Source organism: Sturnira hondurensis, unplaced genomic scaffold (assembly GCF_014824575.4).
Source record: "Sturnira hondurensis isolate 20B ecotype Veracruz unplaced genomic scaffold, ASM1482457v3 Scaffold0000451, whole genome shotgun sequence".
Classification (NCBI taxonomy): Eukaryota; Metazoa; Chordata; class Mammalia; order Chiroptera; family Phyllostomidae; genus Sturnira; species Sturnira hondurensis.
In genome coordinates, this window is record NW_028073082.1 from 97482 (window position 1) to 118639 (window position 21158).

The 21158-nt window shown below is 37.7% G+C and overlaps 2 protein-coding genes across 2 annotated transcripts; both read right to left on the minus strand.

The window, feature by feature from the left end:
- Positions 1-3449: 3449 nt before the first annotated feature.
- LOC118983454 (zinc finger protein 420-like) lies at positions 3450-15392 on the minus strand. Its single transcript, XM_037040991.1, is given in 6 exon segments — positions 3450-3699; positions 3784-5684; positions 6500-6573; positions 10558-10653; positions 11004-11130; positions 15309-15392. Coding segments are annotated over 6 exon segments (2532 nt in total).
- Positions 15393-18052: 2660 nt separating this feature from the next.
- On the minus strand, positions 18053-19045 carry LOC118983460 (zinc finger protein 737-like). Its single transcript, XM_037041004.1, is given in 2 exon segments — positions 18053-18807; positions 18874-19045. Coding segments are annotated over 2 exon segments (927 nt in total).
- Between the last annotated feature and the right edge of the window lie 2113 nt (positions 19046-21158).

Below are 21158 nucleotides of genomic sequence, written 5' to 3' on the forward strand. Positions count from 1 at the left end.
AGAGAAAGGAATGGCCATTTTATTTGTAAAGAAATATGATAATGAATATTCGGTAAGCAAGTAGATGTCAGTACTACACATTTACATTCTAAAATTAATCCAAATTGAAGACTTTGATTCATGTTACATGTCAATTTGTAACAGTATAAAATATTTAAAATGTATTGAAAGATAATATTAGTATATAAAATTAGACTTTGTCGATCTTATTGTCAAAACAATAATAACCAGAACTCTGAAGTTATACTTCTTAGCACTTAAAAAAATTATTTTAGAGTTCTTCAAGAAGAGTTTTCTCCACTTTAAAAAATTAGCATTTGCCTTGCTGGCATAGCTCTGTTGGGGGATACTGGGATGCTAACCAAAGGGTGGCCAGTTTGATCGCCAGTGAGGGCACATGTCTGGGTTGTGGATCAGGTTCTCAGTGGGGACATGTGACAGAAAAAAAAACAACAACATTGATTTTTCTCTCCCTCTCTTACACCTCCCTCCCTTCTCTCTAAAAATAACTAAATAAAATATTTTTAAATCATACTAAAATGGAATTATCATTTGTAAAGCACATCACTTTGGTATTGGATAGTGAGCCACAGTTATATAAAAGACTACAAGAGAAACTGAGTGAGACAGCTTGATTCCCCAGAGATGCTGGAAGACGTACACAGCAGTCCTGCAGTGGCTCCAGTGAGGATGTGGCTGGATGCTGGGAAACTACAGGAGATCCCAGGACACCTGATTTAATTCAGGGTCATGTGCAGAGGACTTTGGGGTTCCGGAGCTAAGGTTACATTGTTCAAAATAAACCAGAAAAAGCAACATCTTCATAAAGTGTGCAGAGATCTTATCTACTGGCCATGTGTGGTGAAAGCCTCAGGTGCAAGGAAAACTGTTGCTCAGATCAGTTGGCAGGAAGTCAGTTCAAGAAGGGACCGCTTATTGTGACTCCGTGAGATGTTATGTACTGTGTGGAATTGCAGCAGAAGATACTGGCAGTTCAAGGCTCCTAGTTACACAAAATAAATTGCATCAATAATGGAGCAGTATTATAAAATAGCTTAGCTGAACCCTTCAAAAAAAAGCACATATCATCTATTGTAATTATTGGAATGCTCCATTAGGTACAATGAAATATATCAATAATGAGGATTTTTTTCACATTACTTTGTGTCTAAGGCAACCAAGGAAATAAAGTGTTACTACCATAACTGCACTGCATTATGGAATGACAAATTGTTATCTATAAACATCAGTGAATTTGGAGATGTAAACACATTCCAGTAAATTCACCTTTATTAAGAAAAATAATCTATTCACACCTTATCTAAATAAAGAATTTCAAAAGAATTGTGTTACCATTTCTGAAACCAGACATGGCAAGCATTGGGGAGTGTTACTTTCCTTGCATATTATAATCCAAGAGCACAGTTTTCTTTGGTTTCTAACTGGAGGCCAACTGTTGAGCAAACGTGACATACAGCACTGTTGTGCACTGACGGATGAACTGTCGATATTCCATCACGTATCACTGATGGCTTTTATATTCCAACCACATTAACTAATATTTAATTATGACTATGATGTGGACAGATCAGGATTTTAACAAAATGACATTTTTCTTAAAGGGAGATTTAGAAAAGTAGTTAAAATTTATATCATTTCTATGTCTTAATATAATGCAAAGTAGCATGACTTCCATTGTAACGTACAATAAAATGCTGAGTAACATAAAACAAACAACTTCATTTGAATTTTTCAATACATTGAAAAATCATGAGATTTTTCACACATTGTACCTTATGTTGTCCTCAACCTATTATACAAATGTAGTCATGAGTGAAGATCACCTAATATACAGGAGTTGACCGGTGGTTAAGGAAACAACAATCACCCCAGTGATTTCACACACAGCAAAAATAAAATCATAGTAGCATTAACTGATAAAAGCCTGGAATCAGTTTAATATTTCCTTCTAAAACATTTCAAATACTGTCAATATACTATAGTTTATATTCTGAGCAATTATACATATCTATTTTTGAATTTTTATTTTTATTTCACTCTTATTCAAGTACAGTTTTCTGTCTTATATTCACAGCCCTGCCCCCCCACCAGTGCAGACATCCATCCCCTCCACATTTTCAAGCACACTGGACAGTAACAATTGCTGTTTTTAAACTTTGTGAAATTTTCTGTACTTATATTCTGCTTTACAGCAATAAAGAATTGAAATGTCTGCTGAAAATAGGAAATGAGGAACAATACTTTTGTCTTAAAAGAGAAGCTTTTCTTTAGTGATTTGGTGCTTAAACAAGGTTTAGCTTCCAAAAATATTACTTGATATAATTGTAGAGTTTCATAACTGTAAGGAACTATGCTTTATGACCTTGCTTTCCCCAGGTTGAAATAAAAGAAATAACATCCACCCGTAGTTTAAACTCTAATTTCGGGGAAAAAAAGTGGTGGGTGTTTGTTTTTGAGAGTTTTTGTGTTCCAATATTTATATCATGCCTGTTTCTTTTTCAAAGCCCATGATATCTTATTATGCTTGACATTGGTCTGAAATCTATCAGTAGCGCTCTACTCTGAATTATGATATTTTAAGCTGCGGTTTTTATTATATATTTTTCTAAATTTTTACACCTTCAAGCCAATTTCGCGTATAAATTCTTTTGGATTATGAGAACTGTGTTATTTCACAAAAGTCCTTCATTATTTGTGATTATTGAATTCCTCCCCACTGTGCTTTCCTTGATATATAACAAGGCAGTAGGTCCAGCTGTACAATTTTCTACAATCTCTGTTTTAATGGTGTTTTTATAGTGTGAATTCTCATATGCCACGTAAGAGGTGAATATTGAAAAACGTGATTTACAATGTTGGGTATGTTTTGGATGTAGAATAAAATACTGCGGAAGTCTCTATGTTTAAGCAGTTTTTCTCTAGATGGCTGTGTCTCATATTGGATAATGCACCTCTGATAAAAAATACAGTTGTTATATGCACTACTTTTTATGGTTTCTCTCCAGTATGCATGATCTGATGTCAAAACATTTTGTCACATAGTCCACATTTATAAGCCTTGTTTCCAGTACGAGTTTTCTGAAGTTTAGTAAGAGTGGTAAGTGGCTAAAGGCTTTATCCTATTTTGCACATTTAATAGGATTCACTGCAGTATAAATGTACTTTGTGATGAATGAGCATTGAGGACTGTTTGAAGCTTATACCACATAAGTGGACGTATAAGGGATTCCTGTGTTGTGAATTGTTTGATGTTGAGTAAGGTTTGAGGGCTGCAAAGATGCTTTATCAGATGCTGAACACTTACAATTTGAATTTTCCGGTGCTGACAAAGGTTACATTAGAGGTTTACCACTTTACCAAATATTTCACATATATAAGGCTTCTCTCCAGTGTGAATTATATAACATTGAGTACGGCTTGAGGTCGACCTAAAGACTGCCACATTGAGAAAATTCATTTGACTTCTCTCCAGTGTGAAATTTCAGATGTCGAGTGAGCTGTGAGTTCAGCCTAAAGGCTTTGGCACATTGAGTACATTCATAAGGCTTTTCGCCACTGTGAATTGTTAGATGTTGAGTGAGGTTTGAGATCTGGCTAAAGGCTTTGCCAAACTGACTTCATTCATAAGGCTTCTCTCCAGTATGAATTTTCTGATGTCGAGTAAGGTTTGAGGTCATCCTAAAGGTTTTGCCGCATTGAATACATTCATAAGGCTTTTATCCAGTATGAATTTTCTGATGGTGAATAAGTGTTGTCTGATGCCTAAAGGGCTTTCCACATTGTCTACATTTATAAGGCTTCTCTCCAGAATGAATTTTCTGATGTTGAGTTAGTGTTGACCTCAGCTTAAAGGCTTTCCCACATTGTGTACATTCATAAGGCTTCTCTCCAGTATGAATTTTCTGATGTCGAGTCAGGTTTGAGGTTGTACTAAAGGTTTTGCCGCATTGAATACATTCATAAGGCTTTTCTCCAGTATGAATTGTCTGATGTTGTGTAAGATGTGAGGTCGACCTAAATGCTTTGCCACATTGAGTACATTCATAAGGCTTCTCTCCAGTATGAACTTTCTGATGTCGAGTAAGGTGTGAGGTCGACCTAAAGGCTTTGCCACATTGAATACATTCATAAGGCTTCTCTCCAGTATGAATTGTCTGATGGTGAATAAGTGTTGTCTGATGCCTAAAGGGCTTGCCACATTGTCTACATTCATAAGGCTTCTGTCCAGAATGAATGTTCTGATGTCGAGCAAGTGTTGACCTCAGCCTAAAGGCTTTCCCACATTCAGTACATTCAAAAGGTTTTTCTCCACTGTGAATTTTTAGATGTTGTGTGAGGCGTGATAGCCGGCTAAAGGTTTTGCCACATTGTGTACATTCATAAGGCTTCTCTCCAGTATGAATTTTCTGATGTTGTGTAAGCTGTGAGGACCACCTAAAGGTTTTGCCACATTGAATACATTCATAAGACTTCTCTCCAGTATGAATTTTCTGATGTTGTGTAACGTATGAGGACCACCTAAAGGTTTTCCCACATTGAATACATTCATAAGGCTTCTCTCCAGTATGAATTTTCTGATGTCGAGTAAGTGTTGACTGCTGCCTAAAGGCTTTCCCACATTCAGTACATTCAAAAGGTTTTTCTCCATCGTGAATTTTTAGATGTCGAGTGAGGTGTGAGTGAAGGCTAAAGGCTTTGCCACATTGAGTACAATCATAAGGTTTCTCTGCAGTGTGAACTGTCTGCTGGCATGTAAGGGTTGAGGACAGTGTAAATGTATTGGCACATTGGGTACCTTTATGAGGGTTCCTTGCAGTATGAGTTGTCTGATGTCCTGAAAGGTTTGAGATCAACCTAAAGGCTTTGCAACATTTTCTGCATTCATAAGACTTCTCTCCCGCATGAATTTTCTGAGCTTGTGTGAGGTTTGACGACCTCCTGAATGCTTCTGAACATTCTCTACACGTAGGAGAGTTTTCACCAGTATGAATTCTTTCATGCTCATCAAAATTATAGGACTCTGTAAATTCATTGTCACATGCACTACATTTGAAAAATTTCTCTCCTGTATCAATTTTCTGATGATCATTAACATTTGAGGACAGGCTAAAGGCTTTAGCACATTCTCTACATTCATCAGAGTTGTGTCCCATGTGCACTGTGTGATGATTAGAAAGAGTTGGTGTTCTCCAAAAAACTTTGTCACATTGTTTACAAATTTCAGGTTTCTGTCCAAGATAACTTTTTTTATGTAGAATTACACCTGAGTTCCAGTGACCTGTTTTAGCACAGTCCTCAAATTCATGTTCTTTGCTGCTACCTCTTTTGTTAAGTGTTTTGAAATTTGATATTTGATTGGAGCATTTCCTGCGTGTTAAATATTTGCAAACATTCTCCCTGACAGCTATATTCATTTGTTCAGTGCTATTTGAGTATTGCTTTAAGCATTGGATATTATGATTTTGCTTGTTTGTCTTCTTCTCAGTACGATCAAGCTGATGAGTATTGTGAACTGACGTGTTGTCAAAGACTACTCCATCGTCACAATGGCCGTCTGCAAGCTGACTCTTTGGCTGGACATTATAATTTGACTCATGGAGAAAATTCTTCCAATGTTCAGTGGATTGACTACCTCTGTAATCATCACGCACACTCTGGGAAACCTTGAACACAGAAAGGCTTTTAGTGACATCTATAACTTCATTAAGCATGTAAACGGATTCCTAAATAATCATACTGTTATCCCTATAAAACCTTGTTGGTTGTATTAAAAATTATACTCAAGTTCAAGAGAATATTATGCCGTGCAATAAAAGAAAACATCATTTCTGGAAAAGTACAGCATTTTCTGAAGAAAGGAAATGTCAAATCCATCACATTTAAGCTTTCTACATGCATTCTAAATGACTACATTGTACAAATTAGTGACTGAAACCTTATTCCCACTCTACAGTTCAAACAATTCACATGATTACCAACACCACAACTTATGAGATATCTTAGATTTTCCAGAAGGTCTTTAGAAAAGGGTAGTCAATCTCAATTGTACCATGGGGCACTTCAGCCTCATCATTCCCTTCAGTGGTCTGCATATACTTTTAGGACCATGTGAATGTTACTATTCTAATGTAGGGGCAAGAGTTTGGCGATGCCTCCAGGTAAGAAAAAGGTTCTGGGTTGGATAAAAGAAGGTCGAGGGCCAGATTCAGCCTGAAGATCTTGTGTTTGCCATGTGTGATTTAGAAGAATATGCACAGCTAGAATAATATTTTCAGTCTTCCTATTTGGAAATGCATTGGTCTGTAAACGTATCTGATTTAAACTGGAAGTTTCCCCAAATTTGTAATATTTTTCACCTCTTATATAACCACGATTTTTCATGAATCGTTTTTAAAGTGACTTTTCCACATTCAATCATGCTTTGTTTCTTGTCATAAACTTCCTTATCAGTATCAAAGGAACAGGTCTCATATCTTACCAGTGTTTCTTCAAAAAATAGTTCTTCTATTCTTGACCTTTCCAGGAAGTACTGGTTCTCTGTAGATGACACAGCTTATAGACACAAAAGAAAGGCTCACATGTATGACACACAGGTGAACGTACAATGACCTTAAAGGAATTTCTTAAAAAATCACAGTTTTGAGTACTTAAAATCACTTAAATACTTGTAGGAGGATGAAGTGTGGTGCAATGACAAAAGTCACAAAAAAAGGGGAACAATGGCTGTTTACTCTCATAAAACACTGTGCTCATCTCCCTTGACACACAATGGAAATAGAGTAAATAAACTCCACATTCCCATTGTTTTCAGACACATACTGTCCAGTGTATTCAATCATGTCACTTTTGTCCTCCATGTTCCTAATACGTGTTTCAGTTGTGCAGGACACATAGTGCTCAGGCCATAACACGACAAGGTGAACACATTACTGTGCACACTAAAAAGAAAGGGTAATACTTGAAATAACATAGACCAGTGCACTGAAGACCAATATCAAGCATAAAAAGATATCATGGGCTTTGAAAAAGAAACAGGCATGATATAAATCTTGGAACACAAAAACTCTCAAAAAGAAACACCTACCACTTTTTTCCCCAGAAATGAGAGTTTAAACTAGGGGGGAATGTTATTTTTTTTCTTGGGAGAAAGCAAGCTCATAAAGCATAGTTCTTTACAAGTATGAAACTCTACAATTATATCAACTAATATTTTTGGAAGCTAAACCTTGTTTAAGCACCAAATCACTAAACAAATGCTTCTCTTTTAAGACAAAAGTATTGTTCCTCATTTCGTATTTTCAGTAGACATTTCAATTCTTTCCAGTGGAACCAACACCTCCAGATCCCCATTCTGTGTCATATATACATTCATCCTCCTCTGTTTCTGGATAATAAATCAATTCACAAATGAAGTGTGCAATGCCATTATGTTTTTTAACCTCAAACTTTCCTTTGCCAAAATTGAGCAGTAGAACACCAACATTTCCTCCATAATCTTCATCTGTGAAATCAGCTGCTACATCTATGAGGCCGTTTGTATCCAATCTAGAACATGCAGCTACTCTTCCATAAATCCCAGCAGCAGAGTGATATGAATGTTGGATTTTACAATGGCTTTCTACTTTGGTTGCAGTGTGCAATTATTGGCAGTGTGTAGGTTATAGCCAGCCACCCACACAGACCCCTTGGTTGGGGGTGGTGGGGCAACCCTGGATCATTATTAATGAGAATGTGCACCGCCCTCCTGTCCAAGTGGCGATCATTTGCTGGACCACATGGTGCACATCTCTTCAGAGTACAGCATAAAAGAGAAGTACGCAAGCACATCTGGCAACAAAGGAAGAGAAAGGCCTGAATCACATCTTTTAAAAAATTGCATTCAATTCAGAAAAGCTACTTTTGAAGATTGTATTTATTTTTAGACAAAACAGAAAGGATGGTGAGAGAGATCAATGGGAAGTTGCCTCAGACGTGCCCCCTACTGGGAGCACAGCCCACAACCCAGGAATGTACCCCCACTGGGAATCAAAGGCGGAATCTTTGGCTTTGCAGGCTGGCACTCAAGGCAGTGACCCACGATAGGTGGGGCCAACATAGAAAAGTTTATATCCGACATACAGTGAATAGAAATTCAGCCATGGACAAAGAGAAAATAAAGACTATTTCTGTGCCTCAAAAGACCACACAGCCATTTACCATTACAAAAGCACAGAAAGAAGCAATGAAAAGAATAAGGAAAAACATAAAGGAATGTGAATTTAAATTTCATGGAAATTGATGTATGGCTGATTCATATTTGAATCATGGCCCACAATGATTAAGTACTGATCTTAAAACTATCATTTATTTTCCAAGATGTAAATAAATGCTAAAACGTCAATCAATAAACTTTGAAGAACTTATGATATAAAAGGACTCACCCTGGAAAGTCAGCAGTGATAATGACTGACTGAGACTGAGAGATGCTGGAGTCCAAGTCTTTCTCTTAAAGGGCCTGATGCAGACCTGCAGCTACTCACAGGCTCTGACCTTAAGCCTGGGGAGAGCAGACTGAAAGTTGCTAGAGACATTCAGGGAGGTACTCAACTCTCTGGCTTCAGGGCTAAGGCTGGATAGGCAGCCTGCTCCTACACAGATGTCATCTGAGGCCCTTCTTCCCTTGCGGAGCTCTACCAATAAAACAGGTAGAAGGTGCTATATGTGAGTCCCCACCTACCTGGCTAATGCTACAGTCCTGTCCTAGTGATTCCCCGAGATCTTCCAAGACTCCACTTCAGAAATCACCCAAGCCATATCCAGTGGCTTTTCCAGTCAAGTGGCCCCGCTTGCCGCATGATGCAGACTCTTCTAAATCTCTCAAAGCTGCTGGATATGCTTTTACCTGCTCTATACTTCTGACTCAGTAGCCCAGGAAAAACAAAAGAACATTTTCTTTCTACATTTTTATTGGTGTTCAAATGCAGCTGTCTCCATTTTACCTCCAACTATCCCAAACAACACAACTATCCCCACTTCTCTCCATCGTTCCTACCAACTTCAGTTTTTTCCATGTGTCCTCTTTTTATTTGTTGTTTGAGTACAGTGTTTTGATTTTTGTCCCATCACAGCCCAGTCCACTCCTCCCCAATCCCTCTCATTTCCACTCCTCCATAGTTTTTGTCCATGTGACCTGTATACATGTTCCTGAAAACTCTTGCCCTCTTTCTTCTCATGATTTCGTCCCAAGTCCCTTCTGGTTACTGACAGTTTGTTCTTTATTTCAATGTTTCTGTTTATATTTTGCTTCCTTGTTTGTTTTGATGATTCATTTCCTCTTATAGTTGAGATTGTATCGTATTTCTCTTTCACCATTTGGCTTATTTCATTACCATAATGCTCTCCAGATCCACCCATGCTGTCTCAAAACCCAGGAGCTCCTTCAACACTAAGAAACCTGAAACACCAACTGAAAAGTACCTATGAACCCCAATTTTAATAACACCACAATGTACAATAGTCCAATGCTGGATGCAACCTAAGCGCCCATGAGAAAATCAATGAATCAAGAAACCATAGTACATTTGCACAAGCACAAGGACATTCTAAAGTGAAACAGAAAACTAGATTGTCTCATACCATATGATATCACCATTAACAGGATTCTAAACAAGAACAGAAACAAACAAGCAAAATATGACCAATGACACTCAAATACGGGACAGGCTGACAGGGTCGAGAGGGGAGAGGGGAGAAAATCATAGAGGAAAAGACGATGGATTCTCATCAAAAAGTGTAAAGGACACATGGACAATAACTAAGGTAGGGAGGAGGTCGGGAGCACTGGGGAGGCAGGGCTCGGAATATAACACAGGAAGCTGCACTTGGACAAGAACTAAAAATATATATAAAATTTGAAACAAAGACAACTAGACTGTCTCCATTTGTGGAGGTGCATTGAGCTGCAAGAGAATCAACGGGTCTAAACCTCAAAGGGATTTGTTTGCAACACCCAGAGGCTTAAAAATTATAAGTTCAAAAACATGACATCTGGCCACAGGGTTCCTGTGATATCTGCATCATATTCCAGGATCTCAACCACTTCCTTCATGAACGCCATTTTTTTCCAGAAGAACGAAAGAAAAGAGGAAAAGGGCTTAATGTACAATTCCTCAACAATGTGTGCGGATTTTCTCAGGTCCTCAAAACAATGACAGTGGAGTCAGACTATGGAGGCCCTTAAAATCTAAAAATGAGGTAACTGTATGCACTGCACACTTTGTAAAGATTCTATTTTTTTCTAGACAGGTAGGGCTTAGGTTGAAACTACTAACAGAATAACAGAGGTCACTGCAGTGTAAATAGCATTCTGAAAACATGTAGAAGCATGACACACTGTTTGACACCAGCTGACCTTCTCTGACAGCAACACATACAATCCTGCCTTTTCAAAATCCTTTCTCCTGAAGCACAGCTTCTCATAGCATGCCTGAATGTCTGGCTTCCTCTGTCACCACTGGGTTTCTCACCTGTGGCATCTGCATCTCCATTTCCACCTACCTGGGGGGGCGGATATTGACTTTTTTCTGGACATATCCCAGAGGTCCTTCATTTGCTCCAAAAATTTGACCAGGACTGGCTTAGAAACAACAGGACCTGTGAACAAAATAATAATTATTATTTTTAATAATGTCTCCATTTCCAATCCAATTTGAGCTCAGGAAAAAGGGCTGTGGAAAATTTAAAATATTCTAGAAGATCATTTTCCAAAATCCTGTCTCCTCATAGTGCCTTAGTCATTCTAAAAATATGTAACTATTTCAGATAATGAGCTGCAAAGGACTGCAGTTCTCAAACTCCTTATTTTCTCCATGAGATAACCTCCCAATTCTCCGTTTTGAGCATCAATCCGAAAGTATACCATAAAAAGAAGAGTCCCCAAAAGATGCGAAATAGAAAGAAATCCTGAGGTGGGGAGTAGAAACTCTGAAGGAAATCATTCTCACCCAGGGAGACCAGGTTGCTATAGTTCTCCAACATCACATCCGAGTACAATTTCCGCTGACTTGCGTCTAGGTATTCCCACTCCTCTCGAGAAAAATCTACTGACACGTCCTTGAAGGTTAAGAATGGCTGATGATAAAAAAAAGACAGGCATAATTTCCCCAATACACAGGACAGATCTCACTGTCATCCAATATGAAAACTGTTAGAAGTGGTTTTCACCCAGAAGATATCCTGCATCATTCAGTAAGGCCACTTTGACCCTCTAACACTCTACAAAGTATTTGGTAACACAAAGAACTGACCATAATTCATGTGTCTACAAATCCACGGAAAAGACATTGCTTTTCAGGAAATTCAAATGGAAGAACACACACAGGTATACTGATTGCTGAGTGTTGTATTTCTATCATACAGAATCAGCTATGTATACTCCTCAGCTACAAAAGCATGATGAGCTGTAACTGTAAGAAACTTCTTTAGGTTTCATTCAGACAGCAAACAATGTCCTTTTCTAAAAATGTAGATTCTGATGCAGGAGTTGTGGGTGGGGCCTATGTTTCCACATTTTTTCAGAAGCTCACTTGCTTAAGTATGTTTTATTGATTATATTCTCATAATTATCCCATTTTTTCTTCCCTTTATCCCCTCTTGCCCTGAAACCTGCCTCCCTCCATAACTCCTACACTAGTTTCATGTCCATGGATCATTCGAAAGAGTTCTATGACTTTTCCAGATCCTATACTATTTTAAATTCTCCCTATGTATGTTATATCCATCATTTATGCTTCTTATTCCCTGTACCTTCGCCCAGATTCTCCCACTAACTCCACCCAGTACACAACAGTCCATATAATCTCCATTTTGGTTATGGTGTTCCTGTTCTGGTTATTTTCTTATTTTCCTTTTGGTTTTGTAGTTACAGGTTCAGTTGTTAAAAGTTGTGAGTTTGTTATCATTTCACTCTTTATGATGTTGATCATCTCCTTTTTCTTTTTTTTGCCTTTATTCCACTTTATTGTTATTTTTAATATAATTTTTATTTAATTCTTGTTTAAGTACAGGGATCATCTTCTTTTTCATAGAGAAGTGCACGGAACATTTCATATAAGGGCTTGGTGATAATCAACTCCTTTAACCTGACCTTATCTGGGAAGCACTTGACTTGTCCTTCCATTCTAAATGATACTTTTCCCCCTTAATTAATTTTGGATGAAGGTTCCTGCCCCACCTGACTTTGAATAATTGCTTTCCAGCCCCTTGTGGTCTGCAAAGATTTTTAGAAGTAAGCTGACAGTATTATGTGAACCCCTTTGTAGCTAACTCTCCTTTTGTGATCCTTCTTTTAAGATTCTATCCTTACCTTTTATCTTGGGTAATGGAATTGTGATGTCCCTTGGTGTGTTCCCCCTTGGGTGCAACTTCTTTGACTCTGTGAGGTTCCCTCACTTGCACTTCTATTTTATTCACCACACTGGTAAGTTTTCCTTCTTTACTTTTCAAATCACTTTTCCATTTTGTGCTCTGTCTCTTCTCCTTCTGGCAACCCTAAGATTAGAATATTGGAGATTTTAAAGTTCTTCCAAAGCTCACTCAGCCTCTCCTCATTTTATTCAATTCTGGTTACTTCATTCTATTTGCGATGAGTGTTTGTTTCTTCTTTCTGGTCCAAATTACTGATTGGAGTCTTAGTTCCTTTCATTTCACTGTTGGTCCTCTGTATATGTTTCTCTATGTCATTCTGTATAGCCTGCAATTCTTCCTTTTGTAGCTCTACTCAGCCATGTCTGTGAGCATCCTGATTACCAATGTTTTGAATACTGCATCTCACTGGTTGGCTATCTCTTTGGAACTTAGTTCATTTTTTAAAGGATTTCTTTTTACAGATGGTGTAGGGAGGGAGACAGAGAGTAAGAGAAACACAAATGTGTGGTGGCCTCTTGTGTGGCTCATATGGGAACCTGGCTGGCAACCAAGGTGCGTGCCCTCACTGGGTATTGAACCATCAACTCTTTGGTTCACAGGGTGGCACTTCCTCCGCTGATGCACAGTACTCAGGCATCTTTTGCAAGAATGTTGCTCTGCTCTTTCATCTGGGCTATTATTCTTTGTCTAACTGCACCTGTTAAGTTCCCAGGTGTGGAGCTATAAATATTTGTCAGTGCATGGCCACCCACCTTGCTGTGTTGTGGTGCTGTGTGTGAGGTAGTGTTCAGAGAGAAAATAATCCTGCTTGCTCATCTCTCACACAGCTTTCAGTCAAGTCTCCTGATACCATCAAGCAAATTGCCTTTTCTGGTCATGATTCTGTGGTGAGTGGGCTTGTGTAACTCCTCGGATCCCATGGAATCCTGCAGCAGACTCTTCTGTAAGACTGGGTGTTTCTCCTGTAGCTGCACTCCCACGGGTTTTTATAGCCAGAGGGTTTTTGTCTTCAGTTTCCCATGCTGGAAGCCTAAATTATGCTGTGTGTATTGTTCCCATGTTATTCTTCTGGTGTATGTGCACATTAATGTAATAGCACTTGGCTCACCAAATAACGCCTCAGCTTGCCAGCCCACCAGCAACTGGCCCACAGAACAGTTATGCCAGCTGCCTCCTTGCTGCACATCATCTCCACCCCGACTTGGTATCTCTGACCCTCCCAGCAGTTTGTATGAATGTTTCTTCTGTAACTCCTTGGTTGTCAGACTTCCATTACAGTTAAATCTCTGATACTTGTGGTAGTTTGTTGTTTTTAAATTGGTGGCTATCCTTCCTTTGTTTGTGCAAAAAAAGCAATGCACATCTACCTATGTCTTTATCATGGACGCCAGAGACAAGCTCACTTTTTACTAATGAAACCACCATCTACGGTCCACCTGCCACACTTCTCACTAGCACATAATGGAGACAGTGAAAAAAATCACACACATGCTTTGGACTTTAGCATACGTTAGAAAACTTACTTTTCCAAAGAAGTAAGTACATAGCAGCCAGAATTTCATTTGAAAATGTTCATAGTTATTTTGAGAACAAAATTATTCTTCATATTGAAATATTTTCTGAAATGTACAGTAAAAGATGGACCTTTAGTTTCATTCAAAACTTAAGCTATGATCTTCAAACTATCATAGCCAATTTCACACAGAGACCTCATGGATATTCACTGCTCTGTATGTAACTGAACAGAATGAAAAGAGTAAACTTAACAAAAGAGAAAACTAAGTAACTCAATCATTAACATTTTATGCACACAGTCAGACATACGTGTACATATGGAAACTAGGTGTAAATGAAAAGAAATAGAACATACAATTTCTATATCAAGATAAATCAAGGTTATTTTGTGATTCTGTAACTCTGTTGAATCTCTCTGTGAAAGATGCCTTTTGCATTTTATAAACACAATAAAGAGAAACACACACATAATGATGGAAAAGAAGTTAAAACTATAGTTTCTTGGTTCATGTGTGACTGTTCTCTTTCATTAAAAATGTTTTTGTATCATGAGTGGTGAAATAAATCTTACCAATTTATCTAAATTAAACACACATTTATAGCATGATTTCTGTAAAATCACCTGAAAATATGAAAGGTGATAATGTAGGGTACATGTGTGACATGAGTCTGCAATGTAACAAACTTTCACAGGTACAAGGCCTCACTGAGTAAATCCTCCTTGTCAAGTTGCCAATGATATCTATGAAATTAATATACGGCCTTCATCTCCCAAGGTAAACAGAAGTTAGAAAGACAACAAAACTGTTCAGATGACCTGTGATAGTTTTTTCACACCCCTCAATAGTTCCCTGTCAGACTACTGTTAATGATAAAGGAAAAACTATTAACTCGACACTGAATAGAACATCTCAGTCAAGTGACTATGAGGTGGATTGGATCAATCCATATCCAGTGACTCAGACATGCAGAAGAACATGTCCTTATTGGTGTGACACTGCTGTCCAAATAGAGAAATAAGAAAGTCATTATGTGAAAATAATCATAAGTAAACACTCACTTTTTCTAATGTCAATCTGCATGTACCTCTCATGTTCAGTACACTAATTGTGTATTTAAATAGCAAGACTTCCTGCCTGGGTTGCAGGCCAGTTCCCGGTTTTCAGCAGGGGAGGCATGAGGTAACCTTACATTGATATTTCTTTCTCTCTCTCCTTCTCTTCCCCTCTAACATAAATAAATAACATCTTTGAAAAAATAAATCAATAAATAACAAGACTTCCATATCAATTCACCAACAATGTCTATTCTACTGACTCTCGTTTTTCAGAACAGGGATTCTCACTGGAAAATCTGCATTCACTTACCTCTGATGTACAGAGGTGATGCTGCAGCCACATGAACTCAAACATATATTCCTTCTTCACCAATACTCGAGCCTCTGAGACCATCCCAGCAAGTATATTGCTCATGGCTGCATTCCAACTTTCATCTTTCACTCAGAAGATGTATTCCCTTTTGATGGTTACTAATTAAAGGAAGGAATTCTTGACCTTGGGCAGCATAGATAAAAATAATGGACAGAGGGCCCTGGGACATAAACATTAGTACAGTACAGAAACTACTGTACTTGACAAACATAAATAGAAATTGATACTAGTACAAAAATACAACCTCACTACCCAACAACATGAAAGAAAAGAAATGAAGGTTGCTGGTTCTTAAGCCAATCATATTAGGAGGAAAACCAAGCAGAGCCTCAGATGCAGGGGCAGGGCACATCCTTTACCTGAGAAGCTGCCAATAATGCAGTGGCATTATAAAGGAGCTTAGCTGAACTCTTCAATAAGCACATATCATCTGTTGTCATTATTGGAACCCTCCATTAGGCATAATGAAATATATGAACAATGGGTATTTTTTCACATTATTTAATGTCTAAGGAAACCAAGGAAATAAACTGCTACTGCCATAACTGCACTGCATTATGGAATGACAGATGGTTATCTGTAAACTTCAGTGAAGTTGGAGATGTAAACACATTCCAGTAAATTCACCTTTATTAATAAAAATAATAAATTCACACATTATCTAAATAAAGAATCACAAAACAATTGTGTTACCATTTCTCAAACCAAACATTGTAATCATTGGGGAATGTTACTTTTCTGGCATATTATAATCCAAGACTGCAGTTTTCTTTGGTTTCTTTTTTTTTAAAAGATTTTATTTATTTATTTATTTATATTTAGAGGGGAAGGAGAGAGTGAGAGAAATAGCAGTGTATGGTTGCCTTTCGTGCGTCCCCTGCTGGTAGTTGGCCTGCAAGGAACCAGCCTGCAACCTAGACATGTGCCCTCACTGGGAATCGAACCGCGATCCTCTGGTTCGCAGGCCCGCGCTCAATCCACTGAGCTACACCAGCCAGGGCCTCTTTGGTTTCTAATTGGAAGCCAACAGTTGGAGGCCAACTGTTGAGCAAACGTGGACATACAGCCTTGTTATGCACTGAGGGATGAACTGTCCATATTCCTTCACATATCACTGATGTCTTTTTTATTCCAACCACATCAACTAACACTTAACTATGACTATGATGAGGACAGATCAGGATTTTAACAAAACAACATTTTCCTTAAAGGGAGATTTAGAAAAGTAGTTAAAATTTATATCATTTCTATGTCTTTCTATAATGTAAACTAGCATGACTTCCATTGTAACATACAATAAAATTCCGAGGAACATAAAACAAACAATTTCACTTATATTTCTCAATACATTGGAAAATCCTTAGATTTTTTCAGATATTGTGCATGATAGTGTCCTCAACCTTCTGTACAAATGTAGTCATGAGTGAAGCTCACCTAATACACAAGAATTCACTGGTGGTTAAGGAAACAAAAATCACCCCACAGATTTCACACACAGCAGAAACAAAAACTTAGTAGCATTAACTGAAAAAAGACTGAAATCAGTCTAATATTTCCTTCTCTAAATATTTCAAATGCTGTCAATATACTATAGTTTACATTCTGAGCAATTATTCATATCTAGACATCCATCCCCTCCACATTTTGAAGCACACTGGACAGGAACAATTGCTTTTTTTAAACTTTGTGCAATTCTCTCTACTAATATTCTGGTTTACAGCAATACCTGAAACCTACCAATAGCTCTCTACTCTGAATTATGGTATTTTAAGCTGCGGTTTTTATTATATACTTTTCTAAATTTTTACATTTTTCAAGCCACTTTCATGTATAAATTCTTTTGGGTTATGAGAACTGTGTAATTTCACAAAAGTCTTTCACTCTTTATGAAAATAGAATTCCACCTTTCTCTGCTTTCCCTGATATATAATAAGGCAGCAGGTTCAGCTATACAATTTTCTACAATCTCTGTTTTCATGGTGTTTTTATAGTGTGAATTCTCATATGCCACATAAGAGTTGAATGCTGAAAAACATGATTTACAATGTTGCATATGTTTTGGATATAGGGTAAAATATTGCCAAATTATCCATGTTTAAACAGTTTTTCTCTAGATGGATGTGTCTCATATTGGGTAAGGCACCTCTGATAAAAAATACACTTTTTATATGCACTATTTTTTATGGTTTCTCTCCAGTATGCATGACCTGATGTCGAAACGTTTCGTCACTTGGTTTACATTTATAAGCCTTGTATCCAGTATGAATTTTCTGAAGTTTAGTAAGAGTGGTAAGTGGCTAAAGGCTTTATCCCATTTTGCACATTTAATAGGCTTCACTACAGTATAAATATACTTTGTGATGAGTGAGCATTGAGGACTGGTTGAAGCTTATGACACATAATGTACACGTATAAGGCATTCCTGTGTTGTGAATTGTTTGATGTTGAGTAAGGTTTGAGGGCTGCAAACATGCTTTATCAGATGCTGAACACTTACAATTTGAATTTTCCAGTGCTAACAAAGGTTACCTTAGAGGTTTAACAATTTACCAAATATTTCACATATATACGGCTTCTCTTCAGTGTGAATTATCTAATGTTGAGTAAGGCTTGAGGTCGACCTAAAGACTGCCATATGGGGAAAATTTCTTTGACTTCTCTCCAGTGCGAATTTTCAGATCTCAAGTGAGGTGTGAGTTCAGCCTAAAACCTTTGCCACATTGACTACATACATAAGGCTTCTCTCCAGTATGAATTTTCTGATGTCGAGTAAGTATTGTCTGATGCCTAAAGGGCTTGCCACATTTTGTACATTCATAAGGCTTCTCTCCATAATGAATGGTCTGATGTTGTGTAAGTGGTGACCTCAGCCTAAAGGCTTTGCCAGGTTGTGTACATTCATAAGGCTTCTCCCCAGTATGAATTTTCGGATGTGGAGTAAGTGTTGACCACTGCCTAAAGGCTTTGCCACATTGTGTACATTCCTAAGACTTCTCTCCAGTATGAATTTTCTGATGTCAAGTAAGGTGTGAGGTCAACCTAAAGGCTTTGCCACATTGTGTACATTCATAAGGCTTTTCTCCAGTATGAATTTTCTGATGTGGAGTAAGGGATGTCTGATGCCCAAAGGGCTTCCCATATTGTGTACATTCATAAGGCTTCTCTCCAGAATGAATTTTCTGATGTCGAGTCACGTGTAAGGGCAACCTAAAGGCTTTGCCACATTGAGTACTATCGTAAGGTTTCTCTGCAGTATGAACTGTCTGATGGCACCTAAGGGTTGAGGACCGTGTAAATGTTTTGCCACATTGTGTACATTTATAAGGCTTCCTTCCAGTATGAATTGTCTGATCTCTTCTAAGGTTTGAGATCCACCTGAAGGCTTTGCAACATTTTCTGTATTCATAAGACTCCTCTTCCGCATGAATTTTCTGAGCTTATGTGAGGTTTGACGACCTCCTGAATGCTTCTGAACATTCTCTACACATAGGAGAGTTTTCACCAGTATGAATTCTGTCATGCTCGGCAAGACTATAGGACTCTCTAAATTCATTGTCACATGCACTACATTTGAAAAATTTCTCTCCTGTATCAATTTTCTGACGATCATTAACATTTGAGGACCGGCTAAAGGATTTAGCACATTCTCTACATTCATCAGAGTTGTGTCCCATGTGCACTGTGTGATGATTAGAAAGGGTTGGTGTTCTCCAAAAAACTTTGTCACATTCTTCACAAATTTCACTCTTCTGTCCAAGATAACTTTTTTTATGTAGAGTTACACCTGAGTTCCAGTGACCTGTTTTAGCACAGTCTTCACATTTATGTTCTTTGCTGGGACCTCTTTTGTTAAGTGTTTTAAAATTTGATATTTGATTGGAGCATTTCCTGCGTGTTAAATATTTGCAAACATTCTCCCTGACAGCTTTATTCATTTGTTCAGTGCTATCTGAGGATTGCTTTAAGCATTGCATATTATGACTTTGCTTGTTTGTCTTCTCAATAAGAACCACCTGATGAGTATTGTGAACTGACGTTTTGTCAGAGACTTCTCTACCGACATAATGGCTGTCTACAAGCTGACTCTTTGGCTGGACATTAGAACTTGACTGATGGATAAAACTCTTCCAATGTTCAGTGGATTGACTACCTCTGTAATCATCACACACACTCTGGGAAACATTGAACACAGAAAGGCTTTTAGTGACATCTATAATTTAATTAATCATGTAAACTTATTCCTAAATAATCATGCTGTGATCCCTATAAAACCTTGTTGGTTGTATTAAAAATTATACTCAAGTTCAAGAAAATATTATGCAGTGGAATAAAAGAAAACATCATTTCTTTCAAAGTACAGCATTTTCTGAAGAAAGGAAATGTCAAATCCATCACATTTAAGCTTTCTACGTGCATTCTACATGCCTACATTGTACAAATTAGTGACTGAAACCTTATTCCCACTCTACATTCCAAACATTTCAAATGATTACCAACACCAAAACTTATGAGATATCTTAGATTTTCCAGAAGGTCTTTAGAAAAGGGTGGTCAATCTCAATTCTACCATGAGCCACTTCAGGCTCATAATTCCCTTCACAGGGCTGCATATGCTTTTAGGACCATGTGAATGTTTCTATTCTAATGTAGGGGCAAGGAGTTTGGTGATGCCTACAGGTAAGAAAAAGGTTCTCGGTTGGATAAAAGAAGGTCGAGGGCCAGATTCAGCCTGGAGATCTTGTGTTTGCCATGTGTGCCTTAAAAGAACATGTACAGCTAGAATAATATTTTCAGTCTTCCTATTTAGAAATACATTGGTCTGTAACGGTGTCTGATTTAAAGTAGAAGTTTCCCCAGATTTGTAATATTTTTCACATCTTATATAACCACGATTTTTCATGAATCATTTTTAAAGTTAGTTTTCTCCATTTAATCATCCTTTGTTTCTTGTCATAAACTTCCTTATCAGTATCAAAGGCACAGCTCTCATATCTTACCAGTGTTTCTTCAAAAAATAGTTCTTCTATTCCTGACCTTTCCAGGAAGTACTGGTTCTTTGTAGATGACACAGCTGGTAGACACAAAAGAAAGGTTCACGGGTATGACAAACTGGTGAATGTACATCAACCTTACAATGACTTTTTAAACAAATCACAGTTTAGAGTATTTTGAATCACTTAAATACTTGTAGGAGGATGAAGTGTGGTGCAATGACAAAAGTCAGAATAAAAGGGGAAAAATGGCTGTTTACTCTCATAAAACACTGTACTCATCTCCCTTGACACACAATGGAAATAGAGTAAATAAACTCCACATTCACATTGTTTCCAGACACATAGTGTCCAGTGTATTCAATCACCTCACTGTTGTCCTCCATGTTTCCAATACGTGTTTCTGTTGTGCAGGACACACAGTGCTTAGACACCACATGGTGAACGCATTACAGTGCACACTAAAAAGAAAGGATAATAGTTGAAATAACATAGACTAGTGCACTGAAGACCAATATCAAGCATAAAAAGATATCATGGGCTTTGAAAAAGAAACAGGCATGATATAAATCTTGCAACCCAGAAACACTCAAAACAAAACACCCACCACTTTTTCCCCCTGAAATTAGAGTTTGAACTGGGGTGAATGTTATTTCTTTTTTTTACCCGGGAGAAAGCAAGCTCATATAGCATAGTTCTTTACAGTTATGAAACTCAAAATTATGCCAACTACTATTTTTGTGAGCTAAACTTGATTAAGAACCAAATCACTAAAGAAAAGCGTCTTTTTTAAGAC